Source organism: Phalangium opilio, unplaced genomic scaffold (assembly GCF_054372755.1).
Source record: "Phalangium opilio isolate 3A_F unplaced genomic scaffold, DU_Popi_V2 ptg000022l_1, whole genome shotgun sequence".
Taxonomy (NCBI): Eukaryota; Metazoa; Arthropoda; class Arachnida; order Opiliones; family Phalangiidae; genus Phalangium; species Phalangium opilio.
In genome coordinates, this window is record NW_028324154.1 from 5,293,756 (window position 1) to 5,311,297 (window position 17,542).

The 17,542-nt window shown below is 42.3% G+C and overlaps 1 protein-coding gene and 2 long non-coding RNA genes across 5 annotated transcripts; 2 read left to right on the forward strand and 1 right to left on the reverse strand.

The window, feature by feature from the left end:
• Positions 1-11,077: 11,077 nt before the first annotated feature.
• On the forward strand, positions 11,078-12,408 carry LOC149696129 (uncharacterized). The gene is made up of 2 exons (XR_016382542.1): positions 11,078-11,831; positions 11,925-12,408. It is a non-coding gene; the product is annotated as an uncharacterized LOC149696129 (long non-coding RNA).
• Positions 12,409-14,795: 2,387 nt separating this feature from the next.
• On the forward strand, positions 14,796-15,744 carry LOC149696130 (uncharacterized). The gene is made up of 2 exons (XM_089867459.1): positions 14,796-15,021; positions 15,096-15,744. Exons 1-2 carry the CDS (start codon positions 14,796-14,798, stop codon positions 15,650-15,652), a joined length of 783 nt encoding a protein of 260 aa, XP_089723585.1. The 3' UTR covers positions 15,653-15,744.
• Positions 15,483-17,402, reverse strand: LOC149696131 (uncharacterized). Of its 3 annotated transcripts, none has more exons than XR_016382541.1 (3): positions 16,484-17,351; positions 15,625-16,414; positions 15,483-15,544 (listed from the first exon to the last, which is right to left on the reverse strand). It is a non-coding gene; the product is annotated as an uncharacterized LOC149696131 (long non-coding RNA). The 3 variants fall into 3 exon arrangements; XR_016382540.1 differs by lacking the exon at positions 15,483-15,544 and having other exon boundaries at positions 15,678-16,414; positions 16,484-16,661; positions 16,760-17,354; XR_016382539.1 differs by lacking the exon at positions 15,483-15,544 and having other exon boundaries at positions 15,678-16,414; positions 16,484-17,402.
• Positions 17,403-17,542: the final 140 nt, after the last annotated feature.

Genomic DNA, 17,542 nt, shown 5'->3' on the forward strand with positions numbered 1-17,542 from the left:
GCTTGTAGGTACTTGTGGGTACATGTAGGTGCTTGTAGGTACTTGTGGGTGCTGGTAGGTACTTGTGGGTGCTTGTAGGTACTTGTGGGTACTTGTGGGTGCTTGTGGGTACTTGTGGGTGCTAGCCCCGGGTGCTTGTGGGTGCTTGCCCCGGGTACTTGAGGGGGCTTGCCCGGGTGCTTGTGGATGCTTGCCCCGAGTTCTTGTAGGTGCTTGTGGGTGCTTGTAGGTGCTTGTGGGTGTTTGTAGGTGCTTGTGGGTGTTTGTAGGTGCTTGTGGGTGCTTGTAGGTGCTTGTGGGTGTTTGTAGGTGCTTGTGGGTGTTTGTAGGTGCTTGTGGGTACTTGTGGGTTCTTTTGGGTACTTGTGGGTGCTTATAGGTACTTGTGGATTCATGTAGGTACTTGTGGATTCATGTAGGTGCTTGTAGGTACTTGTGGGTGCTTGTAGGTACTTGTGGGTGCTTGTAGGTACTTGTGGGTGCTTGTAGGTACTTCTGGGTGCTTGTAGGTACTTGTGGGTGCTTGTAGGTACTTGTGGGTGCTTGTAGGTGCTTGTGGGTACTTGTAGGTACTTGTGGGTACTTGTAGGTACTTGTGGATTCATGTAGGTGCTTGTAGGTACTTGTGGGTGCTTGTAGGTACTTGTGGGTGCTTTTAGGTACTTGTGGGTACTTGTGGGTGCTTGTGGGTACTTGTGGGTGCTTATAGGTACTTGTGGATTCATGTAGGTGCTTGTAGGTACTTGTGGGTGCCTGTCGGTACTTGTGGGTGCTTGTAGGTACTTGTGGGTGCTTGTAGGTACTTGTAGGTGCTTGTAGGTACTTGTGGGTACTTGTGGGTGCTTGTGGGTACTTGTGGGTGCTTATAGGTACTTGTGGATTCATGTAGGTGCTTGTAGGTACTTGTGGGTGCCTGTAGGTACTTGTGGGTGCTTGTAGGTACTTGTGGGTGCTTGTAGGTACTTGTAGGTGCTTGTAGGTACTTGTGGGTGCTTGTAGGTACTTGTGGGTGATTGTAGGTACTTGTGGGTTCTTATAGGTACTTGTGGATTCATGTAGGTACTTGTGGATTCATGTAGGTACTTGTGGATTCATGTAGGTGCTTGTAGGTACTTGTGGGTGCTTGTAGGTACTTGTGGGTACTTGTAGGTACTTGTGGGTACTTGTGGGTGCTTGTGGGTACTTGTGGGTGCTAGCCCCGGGTGCTTGTGGGTGCTTGCCCCGGGTACTTGAGGGGGCTTGCCCGGGTGCTTGTGGATGCTTGCCCCGAGTTCTTGTAGGTGCTTGTGGGTGCTTGTAGGTGCTTGTGGGTGTTTGTAGGTGCTTGTGGGTGTTTGTAGGTGCTTGTGGGTACTTGTGGGTTCTTTTGGGTACTTGTGGGTGCTTATAGGTACTTGTGGATTCATGTAGGTACTTGTGGATTCATGTAGGTGCTTGTAGGTACTTGTGGGTGCTTGTAGGTACTTGTGGGTGCTTGTAGGTACTTGTGGGTGCTTGTAGGTACTTCTGGGTGCTTGTAGGTACTTGTGGGTGCTTGTAGGTACTTGTGGGTGCTTGTAGGTGCTTGTGGGTACTTGTAGGTACTTGTGGGTACTTGTAGGTACTTGTGGATTCATGTAGGTGCTTGTAGGTACTTGTGGGTGCTTGTAGGTACTTGTGGGTGCTTTTAGGTACTTGTGGGTACTTGTGGGTGCTTGTGGGTACTTGTGGGTGCTTATAGGTACTTGTGGATTCATGTAGGTGCTTGTAGGTACTTGTGGGTGCCTGTCGGTACTTGTGGGTGCTTGTAGGTACTTGTGGGTGCTTGTAGGTACTTGTAGGTGCTTGTAGGTACTTGTGGGTACTTGTGGGTGCTTGTGGGTACTTGTGGGTGCTTATAGGTACTTGTGGATTCATGTAGGTGCTTGTAGGTACTTGTGGGTGCCTGTAGGTACTTGTGGGTGCTTGTAGGTACTTGTGGGTGCTTGTAGGTACTTGTAGGTGCTTGTAGGTACTTGTGGGTGCTTGTAGGTACTTGTGGGTGATTGTAGGTACTTGTGGGTTCTTATAGGTACTTGTGGATTCATGTAGGTACTTGTGGATTCATGTAGGTACTTGTGGATTCATGTAGGTGCTTGTAGGTACTTGTGGGTGCTTGTAGGTACTTGTGGGTACTTGTAGGTGCTTATGGGTACTTGTAGGTGCTTGTGGGTACTTGTGGGTGCTTGTAGGTACTTGTGGGTGCTTTTAGGTACTTGTAGGTGCTTTTAGGTACTTGTAGGTACTTGTGGGTGCTTGTAGGTACTTCTGGGTGCTTGTAGGTACTTGTGGGTGCTTGTAGGTACTTGTGGGTGCTTGTAGGTGCTTGTGGGTACTTGTAGGTACTTGTGGGTACTTGTAGGTACTTGTGGATTCATGTAGGTGCTTGTAGGTACTTGTGGGTGCTTTTAGGTACTTGTGGGTGCTTGTAGGTACTTGTGGGTACTTGTGGGTGCTTGTGGGTACTTGTGGGTGCTTATAGGTACTTGTGGATTCATGTAGGTGCTTGTAGGTACTTGTGGGTGCCTGTAGGTACTTGTGGGTGCTTGTAGGTACTTGTGGGTGCTTGTAGGTACTTGTAGGTGCTTGTAGGTACTTGTGGGTACTTGTGGGTGCTTGTGGGTACTTGTGGGTGCTTATAGGTACTTGTGGATTCATGTAGGTGCTTGTAGGTACTTGTGGGTGCCTGTAGGTACTTGTGGGTGCTTGTAGGTACTTGTGGGTGCTTGTAGGTACTTGTAGGTGCTTGTAGGTACTTGTGGGTGCTTGTAGATACTTGTGGGTGATTGTAGGTACTTGTGGGTTCTTATAGGTACTTGTGGATTCATGTAGGTACTTGTGGATTCATGTAGGTACTTGTGGATTCATGTAGGTGCTTGTAGGTACTTGTGGGTGCTTGTAGGTACTTGTGGGTACTTGTAGGTGCTTATGGGTACTTGTAGGTGCTTGTGGGTACTTGTGGGTGCTTGTAGGTACTTGTGGGTGCTTTTAGGTACTTGAAGGTGCTTTTAGGTACTTGTAGGTGCTTGTGGGTGTTTGTAGGTGCTTGTGGGTGCTTGTAGGTACTTGTGGGTGCTTGTAGGTACTTGTGGGTACTTGTGGGTGCTTGTAGGTACTTGTGGGTGCTTAGAGGTACTTGTGGATTCATGTAGGTACTTGTGGATTCATGTAGGTGCTTGTAGGTACTTGTGGGTGCTTGTAGGTACTTGTAGGTGCTTGTAGGTACTTGTGGGTTCTTATAGGTACTTGTGGATTCATGTAGGTACTTGTGGATTCATGTAGGTGCTTGTAGGTACTTGTGGGTGCTTGTAGGTACTTGTGGGTACTTGTAGGTGCTTATGGGTACTTGTAGGTGCTTGTGGGTACTTGTGGGTGCTTGTAGGTGCTTGTAGGTACTTGTGGGTGCTTGTAGGTACTTGTGGGTGCTTGTAGGTACTTGTGGGTGCTTATAGGTACTTGTGGATTCATGTAGGTACTTGTGGATTCATGTAGATGATTGTAGGTACTTGTGGGTGCTTGTAGGTACTTGTGGGTGCTTGTAGGTACTTGTGGGTGCTTGTAGGTACTTCTGGGTGCTTGTAGGTACTTGTGGGTGCTTGTAGGTACTTGTGGGTGCTTGTAGGTGCTTGTGGGTACTTGTAGGTACTTGTGGGTACTTGTAGGTACTTGTGGATTCATGTAGGAGCTTGTAGGTACTTGTGGGTGCTGGTAGGTACTTGTGGGTGCTTGTAGGTACTTGTGGGTACTTGTGGGTGCTTGTGGGTACTTGTGGGTGCTTATAGGTACTTGTGGATTCATGTAGGTGCTTGTAGGTACTTGTGGGTGCCTGTAGGTACTTGTGGGTGCTTGTAGGTACTTGTGGGTGCTTGTAGGTACTTCTGGGTGCTTGTAGGTACTTGTCGGTGCTTGTAGGTACTTGTGGGTGCTTGTAGGTGCTTGTGGGTACTTGTAGGTACTTGTGGGTACTTGTAGGTACTTGTGGATTCATGTAGGAGCTTGTAGGTACTTGTGGGTGCTTGTAGGTACTTGTGGGTGCTTGTAGGTACTTGTGGGTACATGTAGGTGCTTGTAGGTACTTGTGGGTGCTGGTAGGTACTTGTGGGTGCTTGTAGGTACTTGTGGGTACTTGTGGGTGCTTGTGGGTACTTGTGGGTGCTTATAGGTACTTGTGGATTCATGTAGGTGCTTGTAGGTACTTGTGGGTGCCTGTAGGTACTTGTGGGTGCTTGTAGGTACTTGTGGGTGCTTGTAGGTACTTGTTTGTGCTTGTAGGTACTTGTGGGTGCTTGTAGGTACTTGTGGGTGCTTGTAGGTACTTGTGGGTGCTTGTAGGTACTAGTGGGTGCTTGTAGGTACTTGTGGGTGCTAGCCCCGGGTGCTTGTGGGTGCTTGCCCCGGGTACTTGAGGGGGCTTGCCCGGGTGCTTGTGGATGCTTGCCCCGAGTTCTTGTAGGTGCTTGTGGGTGCTTGTAGGTGCTTGTGGGTGTTTGTAGGTGCTTGTGGGTGTTTGTAGGTGCTTGTGGGTACTTGTGGGTTCTTTTGGGTACTTGTGGGTGCTTATAGGTACTTGTGGATTCATGTAGGTACTTGTGGATTCATGTAGGTGCTTGTAGGTACTTGTGGGTGCTTGTAGGTACTTGTGGGTGCTTGTAGGTACTTGTGGGTGCTTGTAGGTACTTCTGGGTGCTTGTAGGTACTTGTGGGTGCTTGTAGGTACTTGTGGGTGCTTGTAGGTGCTTGTGGGTACTTGTAGGTACTTGTGGGTACTTGTAGGTACTTGTGGATTCATGTAGGTGCTTGTAGGTACTTGTGGGTGCTTGTAGGTACTTGTGGGTGCTTTTAGGTACTTGTGGGTACTTGTGGGTGCTTGTGGGTACTTGTGGGTGCTTATAGGTACTTGTGGATTCATGTAGGTGCTTGTAGGTACTTGTGGGTGCCTGTAGGTACTTGTGGGTGCTTGTAGGTACTTGTGGGTGCTTGTAGGTACTTGTAGGTGCTTGTAGGTACTTGTGGGTACTTGTGGGTGCTTGTGGGTACTTGTGGGTGCTTATAGGTACTTGTGGATTCATGTAGGTGCTTGTAGGTACTTGTGGGTGCCTGTAGGTACTTGTGGGTGCTTGTAGGTACTTGTGGATTCATGTAGGTACTTGTGGATTCATGTAGGTGCTTGTAGGTACTTGTGGGTGCTTGTAGGTACTTGTGGGTACTTGTAGGTGCTTATGGGTACTTGTAGGTGCTTGTGGGTACTTGTGGGTGCTTGTAGGTGCTTGTAGGTACTTGTGGGTGCTTGTAGGTACTTGCGGGTGCTTGTAGGTACTTGTGGGTGCTTGTAGGTACTTGTGGGTGCTAGCCCCGGGTGCTTGTGGGTGCTTGCCCCGGGTACTTGAGGGGGCTTGCCCGGGTACTTGTGGATGCTTGCCCCGAGTTCTTGTAGGTGCTTGTGGGTGCTTGTAGGTGCTTGTGGGTGTTTGTAGGTGCTTGTGGGTGTTTGTAGGTGCTTGTGGGTACTTGTGGGTTCTTTTGGGTACTTGTAGGTACTTGTGGGTGCTTCTAGGTACTTGTGGATTCATGTAGGTGCTTGTAGGTACTTGTGGATTCATGTAGGTGCTTGTAGGTACTTGTGGGTGCTTGTAGGTACTTGTGGGTACTTGTAGGTGCTTATGGGTACTTGTAGGTGCTTGTGGGTACTTGTGGGTGCTTGTAGGTGCTTGTAGGTACTTGTGGGTGCTTATAGGTACTTGTGGATTCATGTAGGTACTTGTGGATTCATGTAGGTGCTTGTAGGTACTTGTGGGTGCTTGTAGGTACTTGTGGGTGCTTGTAGGTACTTGTGGGTGCTTGTAGGTACTTCTGGGTGCTTGTAGGTACTTGTGGGTGCTTGTAGGTACTTGTGGGTGCTTGTAGGTGCTTGTGGGTACTTGTAGGTACTTGTGGGTACTTGTAGGTACTTGTGGATTCATGTAGGTGCTTGTAGGTACTTGTGGGTGCTTGTAGGTACTTGTGGGTGCTTGTAGGTACTTGTGGGTACTTGTGGGTGCTTGTGGGTGCTTGTGGGTGCTTATAGGTACTTGTGGATTCATGTAGGTACTTGTGGATTCATGTAGGTGCTTGTAGGTACTTGTGGGTGCTTGTAGGTACTTGTGGGTGCTTGTAGGTACTTGTGGGTACTTGTGGGTGCTTGTGGGTACTTGTGGGTGCTTATAGGTACTTGTGGATTCATGTAGGTGCTTGTAGGTACTTGTGGGTGCCTGTAGGTACTTGTGGGTGCTTGTAGGTACTTGTGGGTGCTTGTAGGTACTTGTGGGTTCTTATAGGTACTTGTGGATTCATGTAGGTACTTGTGGATTCATGTAGGTGCTTGTAGGTACTTGTGGGTGCTTGTAGGTACTTGTGGGTACTTGTAGGTGCTTATGGGTACTTGTAGGTGCTTGTGGGTACTTGTGGGTGCTTGTAGGTGCTTGTAGGTACTTGTGGGTGCTTGTAGGTACTTGTGGGTGCTTGTAGGTACTTGTGGGTGCTTATAGGTACTTGTGGATTCATGTAGGTACTTGTGGATTCATGTAGGTGCTTGTATGTACTTGTGGGTGCTTGTAGGTACTTGTGGGTACTTGTAGGTGCTTATGGGTACTTGTAGGTACTTGTGGGTGCTTGTAGGTACTTGTGGGTGCTTGTAGGTACTTCTGGGTGCTTGTAGGTACTTGTGGGTGCTTGTAGGTACTTGTGGGTGCTTGTAGGTGCTTGTGGGTACTTGTAGGTACTTGTGGGTACTTGTAGGTACTTGTGGATTCATGTAGGTGCTTGTAGGTACTTGTGGGTGCTGGTAGGTACTTGTGGGTGCTTGTAGGTACTTGTGGGTACTTGTGGGTGCTTGTGGGTACTTGTGGGTGCTTATAGGTACTTGTGGATTCATGTAGGTGCTTGTAGGTACTTGTGGGTGCCTGTAGGTACTTGTGGGTGCTTGTAGGTACTTGTGGGTGCTTGTAGGTACTTGTGGGTGCTTGTAGGTACTTGTGGGTGCTTGTAGGTGCTTGTGGGTACTTGTAGGTACTTGTGGGTACTTGTAGGTACTTGTGGATTCATGTAGGTGCTTGTAGGTACTTGTGGGTGCTGGTAGGTACTTGTGGGTGCTTGTAGGTACTTGTGGGTACTTGTGGGTGCTTGTGGGTACTTGTGGGTGCTTATAGGTACTTGTGGATTCATGTAGGTACTTGTGGATTCATGTAGGTGCTTGTAGGTACTTGTGGGTGCTTGTAGGTACTTGTGGGTACTTGTAGGTGCTTATGGGTACTTGTAGGTGCTTGTGGGTACTTGTGGGTGCTTGTAGGTGCTTGTAGGTACTTGTGGGTGCTTGTAGGTACTTGTGGGTGCTTGTAGGTACTTGTGGGTGCTTATAGGTACTTGTGGATTCATGTAGGTACTTGTGGATTCATGTAGGTGCTTGTAGGTACTTGTGGGTGCTTGTAGGTACTTGTGGGTACTTGTAGGTGCTTATGGGTACTTGTAGGTACTTGTGGGTGCTTGTAGGTACTTGTGGGTGCTTGTAGGTACTTCTGGGTGCTTGTAGGTACTTGTGGGTGCTTGTAGGTACTTGTGGGTGCTTGTAGGTGCTTGTGGGTACTTGTAGGTACTTGTGGGTACTTGTAGGTACTTGTGGATTCATGTAGGTGCTTGTAGGTACTTGTGGGTGCTGGTAGGTACTTGTGGGTGCTTGTAGGTACTTGTGGGTACTTGTGGGTGCTTGTGGGTACTTGTGGGTGCTTATAGGTACTTGTGGATTCATGTAGGTGCTTGTAGGTACTTGTGGGTGCCTGTAGGTACTTGTGGGTGCTTGTAGGTACTTCTGGGTGCTTGTAGGTACTTGTGGGTGCTTGTAGGTACTTGTGGGTGCTTGTAGGTGCTTGTGGGTACTTGTAGGTACTTGTGGGTACTTGTAGGTACTTGTGGATTCATGTAGGTGCTTGTAGGTACTTGTGGGTGCCTGTAGGTACTTGTGGGTGCTTGTAGGTACTTGTGGGTGCTTGTAGGTACTTGTAGGTGCTTGTAGGTACTTGTGGGTGCTTGTAGGTACTTGTGGGTGATTGTAGGTACTTGTGGGTTCTTATAGGTACTTGTGGATTCATGTAGGTACTTGTGGATTCATGTAGGTACTTGTGGATTCATGTAGGTGCTTGTAGGTACTTGTGGGTGCTTGTAGGTACTTGTGGGTACTTGTAGGTGCTTATTGGTACTTGTAGGTGCTTGTGGGTACTTGTGGGTGCTTGTAGGTGCTTGTAGGTACTTGTGGGTGCTTTTAGGTACTTGTAGGTGCTTTTAGGTACTTGTAGGTGCTTGTGGGTGTTTGTAGGTGCTTGTGGGTGCTTGTAGGTACTTGTGGGTGCTTGTAGGTACTTGTGGGTGCTTGCCCCGGGTGCTTGTGGGTGCTTGTAGGTACTTGTGGATGCTTGTAGGTACTTGTGGGTGCTTGTAGGTACTTGTGGGTGCTTTTAGGTACTTGTGGGTGCTTGTAGGTACTTGTGGGTGCTTGTAGGTACATGTGGGTTCTTGTGGGTACTTGTGGGCGCTTTTAGGTACTTGTAGGTGCTTGTGGGTGTTTGTAGGTGCTTGTGGGTGCTTGTAGGTACTTGTGGGTGCTTGTAGGTACTTGTGGGTGCTTGTAGGTACTTGTGGGTACTTGTGGGTGCTTGTGGGTGCTTGTAGGTACTTGTGGATGCTTGTAGGTACTTCTGGATGCTTGTAGGTACTTGTGGGTGCTTGTAGGTACTTGTGGGTGCTTGTAGGTACTTGTGGGTGCTTGTAGGTACTTGTGGGTGCTTATAGGTACTTGTGGATTCAGGTAGGTACTTGTGGATGCTTGTAGGTACTTGTGGGTGCTTGTAGGTACTTGTGGGTACTTGTAGGTGCTTATGGGTACTTGTAGGTGCTTGTGGGTACTTGTGGGTGCTTGTAGGTGCTTGTAGGTACTTGTGGGTGCTTGTAGGTACTTGTGGGTGCTTGTAGGTACTTGTGGGTGCTTGTAGGTACTTGTGGGTGCTTGTAGGTACTTGTGGGTGCTTGTAGGTACTTGTGGGTACTTGTGGGTGCTTGTGGGTGCTTGTAGGTACTTGTGGATGCTTGTAGGTACTTCTGGATGCTTGTAGGTACTTGTGGGTGCTTGTAGGTACTTGTGGGTACTTGTAGGTGCTTATGGGTACTTGTAGGTGCTTGTGGGTACTTGTGGGTGCTTGTAGGTGCTTGTAGGTACTTGTGGGTGCTTGTAGGTACTTGTGGGTGCTTGTAGGTACTTGTGGGTGCTTATAGGTACTTGTGGATTCAGGTAGGTACTTGTGGATTCATGTAGATGATTGTAGGTACTTGTGGGTGCTTGTAGGTACTTGTGGGTGCTTGTAGGTACTTGTGGGTGCTTGTAGGTACTTCTGGGTGCTTGTAGGTACTTGTGGGTGCTTGTAGGTACTTGTGGGTGCTTGTAGGTGCTTGTGGGTACTTGTAGGTACTTGTGGGTACTTGTAGGTACTTGTGGATTCATGTAGGTGCTTGTAGGTACTTGTGGGTGCTGGTAGGTACTTGTGGGTGCTTGTAGGTACTTGTGGGTACTTGTGGGTGCTTGTGGGTACTTGTGGGTGCTTATAGGTACTTGTGGATTCATGTAGGTGCTTGTAGGTACTTGTGGGTGCCTGTAGGTACTTGTGGGTGCTTGTAGGTACTTCTGGGTGCTTGTAGGTACTTGTGGGTGCTTTTAGGTACTTGTGGGTGCTTGTAGGTGCTTGTGGGTACTTGTAGGTACTTGTGGGTACTTGTAGGTACTTGTGGATTCATGTAGGTGCTTGTAGGTACTTGTGGGTGCTGGTAGGTACTTGTGGGTGCTTGTAGGTACTTGTGGGTACTTGTGGGTGCTTGTGGGTACTTGTGGGTGCTTATAGGTACTTGTGGATTCATGTAGGTGCTTGTAGGTACTTGTGGGTGCCTGTAGGTACTTGTGGGTGCTTGTAGGTACTTGTGGGTGCTTGTAGGTACTTGTAGGTGCTTGTAGGTACTTGTGGGTGCTTGTAGGTACTTGTGGGTGATTGTAGGTACTTGTGGGTTCTTATAGGTACTTGTGGATTCATGTAGGTACTTGTGGATTCATGTAGGTACTTGTGGATTCATGTAGGTGCTTGTAGGTACTTGTGGGTGCTTGTAGGTACTTGTGGGTACTTGTAGGTGCTTATGGGTACTTGTAGGTGCTTGTGGGTACTTGTGGGTGCTTGTAGGTGCTTGTAGGTACTTGTGGGTGCTTTTAGGTACTTGTAGGTGCTTTTAGGTACTTGTAGGTGCTTGTGGGTGTTTGTAGGTGCTTGTGGGTGCTTGTAGGTACTTGTAGGTGCTTGTAGGTACTTGTGGGTGCTTGCCCCGGGTGCTTGTGGGTGCTTGTAGGTACTTGTGGATGCTTGTAGGTACTTGTGGGTGCTTGTAGGTACTTGTGGGTGCTTTTAGGTACTTGTGGGTGCTTGTAGGTACTTGTGGGTGCTTGTAGGTACATGTGGGTTCTTGTGGGTACTTGTGGGCGCTTTTAGGTACTTGTAGGTGCTTGTGGGTGTTTGTAGGTGCTTGTGGGTGCTTGTAGGTACTTGTGGGTGCTTGTAGGTACTTGTGGGTGCTTGTAGGTACTTGTGGGTACTTGTGGGTGCTTGTGGGTGCTTGTAGGTACTTGTGGATGCTTGTAGGTACTTGTGGATTCATGTAGGTGCTTGTAGGTACTTGTGGGTGCTGGTAGGTACTTGTGGGTGCTTGTAGGTACTTGTGGGTACTTGTGGGTGCTTGTGGGTACTTGTGGGTGCTTATAGGTACTTGTGGATTCATGTAGGTGCTTGTACGTACTTGTGGGTGCTTGTGGGTACTTGTGGGTGCTTATAGGTACTTGTGGATTCATGTAGGTGCTTGTACGTACTTGTGGGTGCCTGTAGGTACTTGTGGGTGCTTGTAGGTACTTGTGGGTGCTTGTAGGTACTTGTAGGTGCTTGTAGGTACTTGTGGGTGCTTGTAGGTACTTGTGGGTGATTGTAGGTACTTGTGGGTTCTTATTCTAGGAGAGCGATAGCTCTCTTAGATAAGACCTCATACCGACTTTAATGTATAAGGATGGTTTTTTGATTGGTTATAACTTTTTTTGTATCGTATTAACTGCTTTGAAAAAATTCCACAGAACTACAATTCGGGACCTAAATATGTGGTTAAAATTTCAAAAAGATCCATCCATTAGTTTTTCTTATAAAAAATAAAGTTGCTAAGGGTGGTTTTCATTTCCATAAAAATTTTACGATATTTTGATGAAAATCATGAAATTTTCCATAGAAATAACATGGGAAAAATTTAACAGATAGCCTTTTTGTGGAAGCCGTCATGAAATAACTATACGTTTGTTTGATTTGAAAACGGTTTCAAATGAAAGCCTCATATTTAGTATTTGTGCTTTCCAGCTTTCATTGATTAATTTTAAGTTTAAGTATGTTTAATTTTAAATTTTCAAAATTACCCCAATCTGCGTTATTTAAGCATGGATAGACTGATTTACTAGAAAATTGCAGCGCGACCAAAATTGGCCTTTTTTTGCGTTTAGTTGCGTCATATTAATCCGATTGTTTTTTCTTAATGCCTTTTGGTTGAAATGCCCTATCGGTAGTGAGATAAGACTGCTTTAATATTGCCGCCGTGACAAATACCCCGTTTGTGGTCGCCATTTTTTTAAGGGGAAAAAATTTGAGAGTGGGTCCTTTATCGTTGTCATTTTCATATTTTTTGAGGATTTGCTGATGGATAGATTTTAAATATAATATAAAGTAGGTTTCAAGTTTTAATATAAGCCTAATTTCATAATTTTCCACCTTTCTATTGTCCCACAATCTGTTTCTAAACTTGCCACTTTTTTTAAGGCGGTGAAACCCGTGAAATTGCGCTAAGCCTTGGTCGCTTCAGCCCCTTTAATGCTTCTAATCGTGGTGCGCAGCCATGGTGAATTAATTTCTCTAAGCCTTGGTCAAAACAATATCCATAGTGCACCAGGCCCGTCAATCTTATTTCCCATCCTGGTTTCCTCATATATGCTCTGTCTTCGAAGTCTGCTTTGTATTATGCTATGAATTTATGCTTTATTTATTTCGTAAGCATAGGTAACAGTAGTGATAGTTAAAAATGCCGTTATTTATTTACTCAAATCAGGGTTCCATTGTATTAATTAAAACCTTGTATTCTACCTAAATGATTAAAATGTTTCATTTGGTAATGCTTTATGAAAAACAACGCTCACTACAGAAGATTTATACACATATTCCTCACCAACGTAACACGTTTGTTTACCTTGTAAACTATTAAATACAATAAATACTATTGCCATTAACGGTGATTTTCTGGAAAGTATTGACAGCAAACCTTATTTTCTTAATTAATAGTTTACATATTTATAATTTAACTCAAACACACTTTTAACAAGTTATATTAATTGTGGTTATATGTAATATTTCATGAATGAAGCTCAGTTTCGAACAAAACCACTATTAGTGAGCCATCCAACAAACAATGGTTTGGAACTAATAATAATAATAATAGATGGAAATGATTAACGCAAGTTGATAAAGAAATTAATAATCTTTTGATTAATTATGTTAGAAAGGAAATGATTTACGCAAGTTGATAAAGAAATTAATAATCTTTTGATTGGAAATGATTTACGCAAGTTGATGATAAAGAAATTAATAATCTTTTAATTAGTTATGTTAGGAAGGAAATGATTTACGCAAGTTCATAAAGAAATTAATAATCTTTTAATTAGTTATGTTAGGAAGGAAATGATTTACGCAAGTTGATAAAGAAATTAATAATCTTTTAATTAGTTATGTTAGGAAGGAAATGATTAACGCAAGTTGATAAAGAAATTAATAATCTTTTAATTAGTTATGTTAGGAAGGAAATGATTTACGCAAGTTGATAAAGAAATTAATAATCTTTTAATTAGTTATGTTAGGAAGGAAATGATTAACGCAAGTTGATAAAGAAATTAATAATCTTTTAATTAGTTATGTTAGGAAGGAAATGATTTACGCAAGTTGATGATAAAGAAATTAATAATCTTTTAATTAGTTATGTTAGGAAGGAAATGATTAACGCAAGTTGATAAAGAAATTAATAATCTTTTAATTAGTTATGTTAGGAAGGAAATGATTAACGCAAGTTGATAAAGAAATTAATAATCTTTTAATTAGTTATGTTAGGAAGGAAATGATTTACGCAAGTTGATGATAAAGAAATTAATAATCTTTTAATTAGTTATGTTAGGAAGGAAATGATTAACGCAAGTTGATAAAGAAATTAATAATCTTTTAATTAGTTATGTTAGGAAGGAAATGATTAACGCAAGTTGATAAAGAAATTAATAATCTTTTAATTAGTTATGTTAGGAAGGAAATGATTAACGCAAGTTGATGATAAAGAAATTAATAATCTTTTAATTAGTTATGTTAGGAAGGAAATGATTTACGCAAGTTGATAAAGAAATTAATAATCTTTTAATTAGTTATGTTAGGAAGGAAATGATTAACGCAAGTTGATAAAGAAATTAATAAATTAATAATAATTTGATAAATATTATGGGGAAGAATATAATACTTCTTTTCCCCTTCTGATATGGGAACTCATGACGGAGACAATAGGGAGCTAACAGTTCTGACCCTGAAACGTCACACCCTTCTATCTCTTACTGGAGTTTCATCCCCCCTAACGGTTGGAAACAGTATTCTACTCGCAAAAATTCCAACCAGAGAGGGGCTGTGTGACGTCAGACTATCTGTTCCCCCTAGCCAGTTGTTAGCTCCTTATAGCTTTTAGACCAAACTACATTTTAAATGTCAGGAAGCTTTGACTGTAATTGGATTTAGGAATATTTTGAACTAATAATTCTACCCAAATGATTAAAATCTTAAATTAGGTAAGGCTTTATGAAAAACCACGCTTTCTAGAGAAGATATCCACATATTTCTCGCCAACGTAACATCTTTTTATACCTTGCAAACTATTAAACATAAGAAAAAGCACTGTCGTTAACAGTGATTTTCCAAGGAAAGTAATGACAGCACACCTTATTTTGTTAACTAATGGACCCCAGATTTATAATTTATCTCAAACACTTTTAACAAGTTTTATTAATGTTTATTTTGTTACATTTTAAATATTTTTTGTTTTATTACATTTTTAAATATTTTTGGTTTAATACATTTTAAAAAGTTTTGGTTTATTAAATTTATATTTTTTGACAGTTATGATTATTAATTTTTTTGAAAAAAGACGCTCTACAGTGCTGCCCCCAATAATTCGTCTTCAGCGCTAGCTAGGTTAGTGGTGGTCTTTAGAACTTTCGTAACCGACCAATCAAAATTGTTTTTGCTGGTTTGCAATCAGGGTTGGAAATAAGAAATATTTCTTATAGGACGTGTGTCCAGTGACCCCCTATTTGACTCGAAAATTTATAGGACATTGTAACTGGAGTGTGCGTGCCAAAATATTCTCGCTTCTCCATAGTCAAGATATCAAAATTTCGGGATACTCATTGGTCAAACTGTCCATAGTTTAAAAAAAAGTTATGGGACATTTTAAAATTTTATTGGACAATGTCCACTGTCCTGTGCTTATTTCCGGTTTCGGGCTGCCAGATTCTGAGTGAGTCTGACGTAGCAGACGACAAATGAGTTTTCCTTTAAAATCCTCATAGAGTGGCACAGGCTTAGCAATTTTAATTAATATTTTAGTTAAAAATGGTTTATTGTTCAGTTTTTAAGTGTAAAAGTCGCACGGAAAAAGATAAGGGGATTTCGTTTTACTGTTTTCCTTGTGTAAATAAGAAATATGGGCCTTATATTGAAGAACTTTCGCGTAAAAGAAGGCAGGCTTGGGTTAACGCCCTTCATCTTGAAAAAAAATTTTCAACTTTTGATCTAATACAGAAATGGCATAGAATATGTAGTCGTCATTTTATTTCAGGTAAGAAATACTAAAATTAAAGAAATGGTACAAGTTTTAAAATTTTTTCATTAATGCAATGTATTTTAATTTAGGAAAACCATCAAATTTGGAGGATGAGACGCACCCTGATTGGGTTCCATCACTTTTCCTGGGATATAGAAGTGTGCAAAGCTTAAGATCTCCAAAATCTAGACTAGATTTACATAATCGGTATTTAGAGCGTTCTGAGAAGAAGAGAGAATTGGAATCAAAAAGTGAAAATGCGATCTCAATGTCATCATTGGGAAATGATCTCTTCGTTTCTGTGTTAACGGAAGATAGTCAAGATGATTCTGTGTTAACGGTAGACAGTCTAGATGATTCTGTGATTATGGAAATAAGCATTCTTGAAGACAGAATTGAAGATTCTGGAAGAACTGAAGTTGCTTGTCAATGCGTACCACTTTTTTTAAATGCATCTGTTCAAGCAAATGTTAAAATGGTGGAGGCATCGAGTCAGACAAGCAATAATACATACAAAACTGCCGAAATTCAAACTGATCTAACCATAGAAAATATAAATTTTTATGAAGACTTCAAAAAATACAATCAAATGAAACGAGGACCGTTTATTATACTTGCCTTCCATCAATTCTGTAGTACCATTTGATTAGATTTAAGATGTTCATAGTATATTTTTGCAAATTTTAAATTTTTTATTGCACAATTAAGGTGGAAGGAATAAAAATTATCACAAATTAAGTTTTATCACTTTTTCTTTCCTGGTCTACCTCTACCTCGGTTTTTGGGTTGGTTTTTAGAAAATATTTTGTACTTGGGGCCTTTGTAATTTTTAAAGATATGTAATGAAAGTTATTATGAAACTATTTCTATCACAGTTCTCATTATCACAAGCTATCATTCTCCCCTCTTCCCCTTTACCGCAATAACAATACTTTTTATTGACCAGATTTTTACAATTGCGGCTAGAGAGTTCACTGGAATTTCTCTAATGCCATTATAGAGAACATTTCTTCTAAAATGCTTACAAACCAATTCTAATAATATGCACTTGTAAAAATTTTTTGTACATTTTTGAATTATTTCTTCCCAAAGTTCAGTCAGGTAAAATTCTTTCAATTTTGACTTCATTCAGTGTCCAAATGACAAAAATCACAATAACTTCTATCACGGATCATCATTTGGGTTTGTACTTGATAATAGTAAGCGTAACTAGAGGACAGTTTATACTTCTTCGTTTGTTAACAATATTCCAAGCATGAAGATTTCGTAGTTGCATACTCGTCTATTTTTATTTCTCTTACTGAATAAGGGCATTTGATTTCTAATAATCCAAGACCGCAGCATTCGCAAGAAATTTTGTTATCAGGTGAAGCTCCCATGAATGGGAAATCTGGGTTTATAACCAATCCTGACATAAAACACAGATTTGCAGGAGCATGTTTTGAAATTTCCAAAAATATTCAAACAAACATCTCACCTCATGTCATTGTTTTCAAGCAAATTGCTTTAATTTTTAAACCGTTTTCTTCCCTTTTATGACTGCATACTTATACTTTAAGACTTGGGCTCTTTCCACTAACATCTCTTTCTGCCACTTTCTACAAACTCTATATACTCCAAAAGGAGAATAATCGTTTGTTCAACAACGTTCAATTCTATGATATAAATGTAATTATAATTTTGCCCGTTAAAACCTAAAAACTACCCTTATGTGATAGATTTAAACAAGGTTTAACTAGTAAAACTTCCTTACATACAGCCGCAATTTTGATTTTTAATAGGGCACCTTCCCCCTCTTTAAAGTTCACTTTTTTTCGGCTTTTCGCCCTTACCACACCCCACTCAGGGAGCACATTATCCTATTTTTGAGCTCACTGCCCCACTCGATCACGCAAGTTGCACGCACTTGCGTGATCGAGTGGGCTACACCCTTACGAACTCTGCCTCTTCAAAGTTCACTTTTAGGCGGCAACTTTCCGAAGCCAGGCTTAAGGTTCGTATTCCTCTATTAAAAACCTGTATTTAATTATATCTATTACTTCAAATTATATTTAGAAGTATTTTATGGGTTAATAAGTTGGTTATTTAAACCAACTTCATACATCGTTTGTGCTCAATTATTTTTTTCTTTCCAATTTTCCTTTTGTTAAAGTTTATGATAAGCCTATTTTTTATTACTCACATTTCATTATTACCTACATCATTGAAATCTGAGTGTTTTGCAAAGGGTTCTTTGTGTACCTTTGCAAATTCAAGGGTTTCTTTGTGTACCTTTGCAAATTCAAGGGTTTCTTTGTGTACCTTTGCAAATTCAAGGGTTTCTTTGTGTACCTTTGCAAATTCAAGGGTTTCTTTGTGTACCTTTGCAAACTCAAGGGTTTCTTTGTGTACCTTTGCAAATTCAAGGGTTTCTTTGTGTACCTTTGCAAATTCAAGGGTTTCTTTGTGTACCTTTGCAAATTTAAAGGGTTTCTTTGTGTACCTTTGCAAATTCAAGGGTTTCTTTGTGTACCTTTGCAAATTCAAGGGTTTCTTT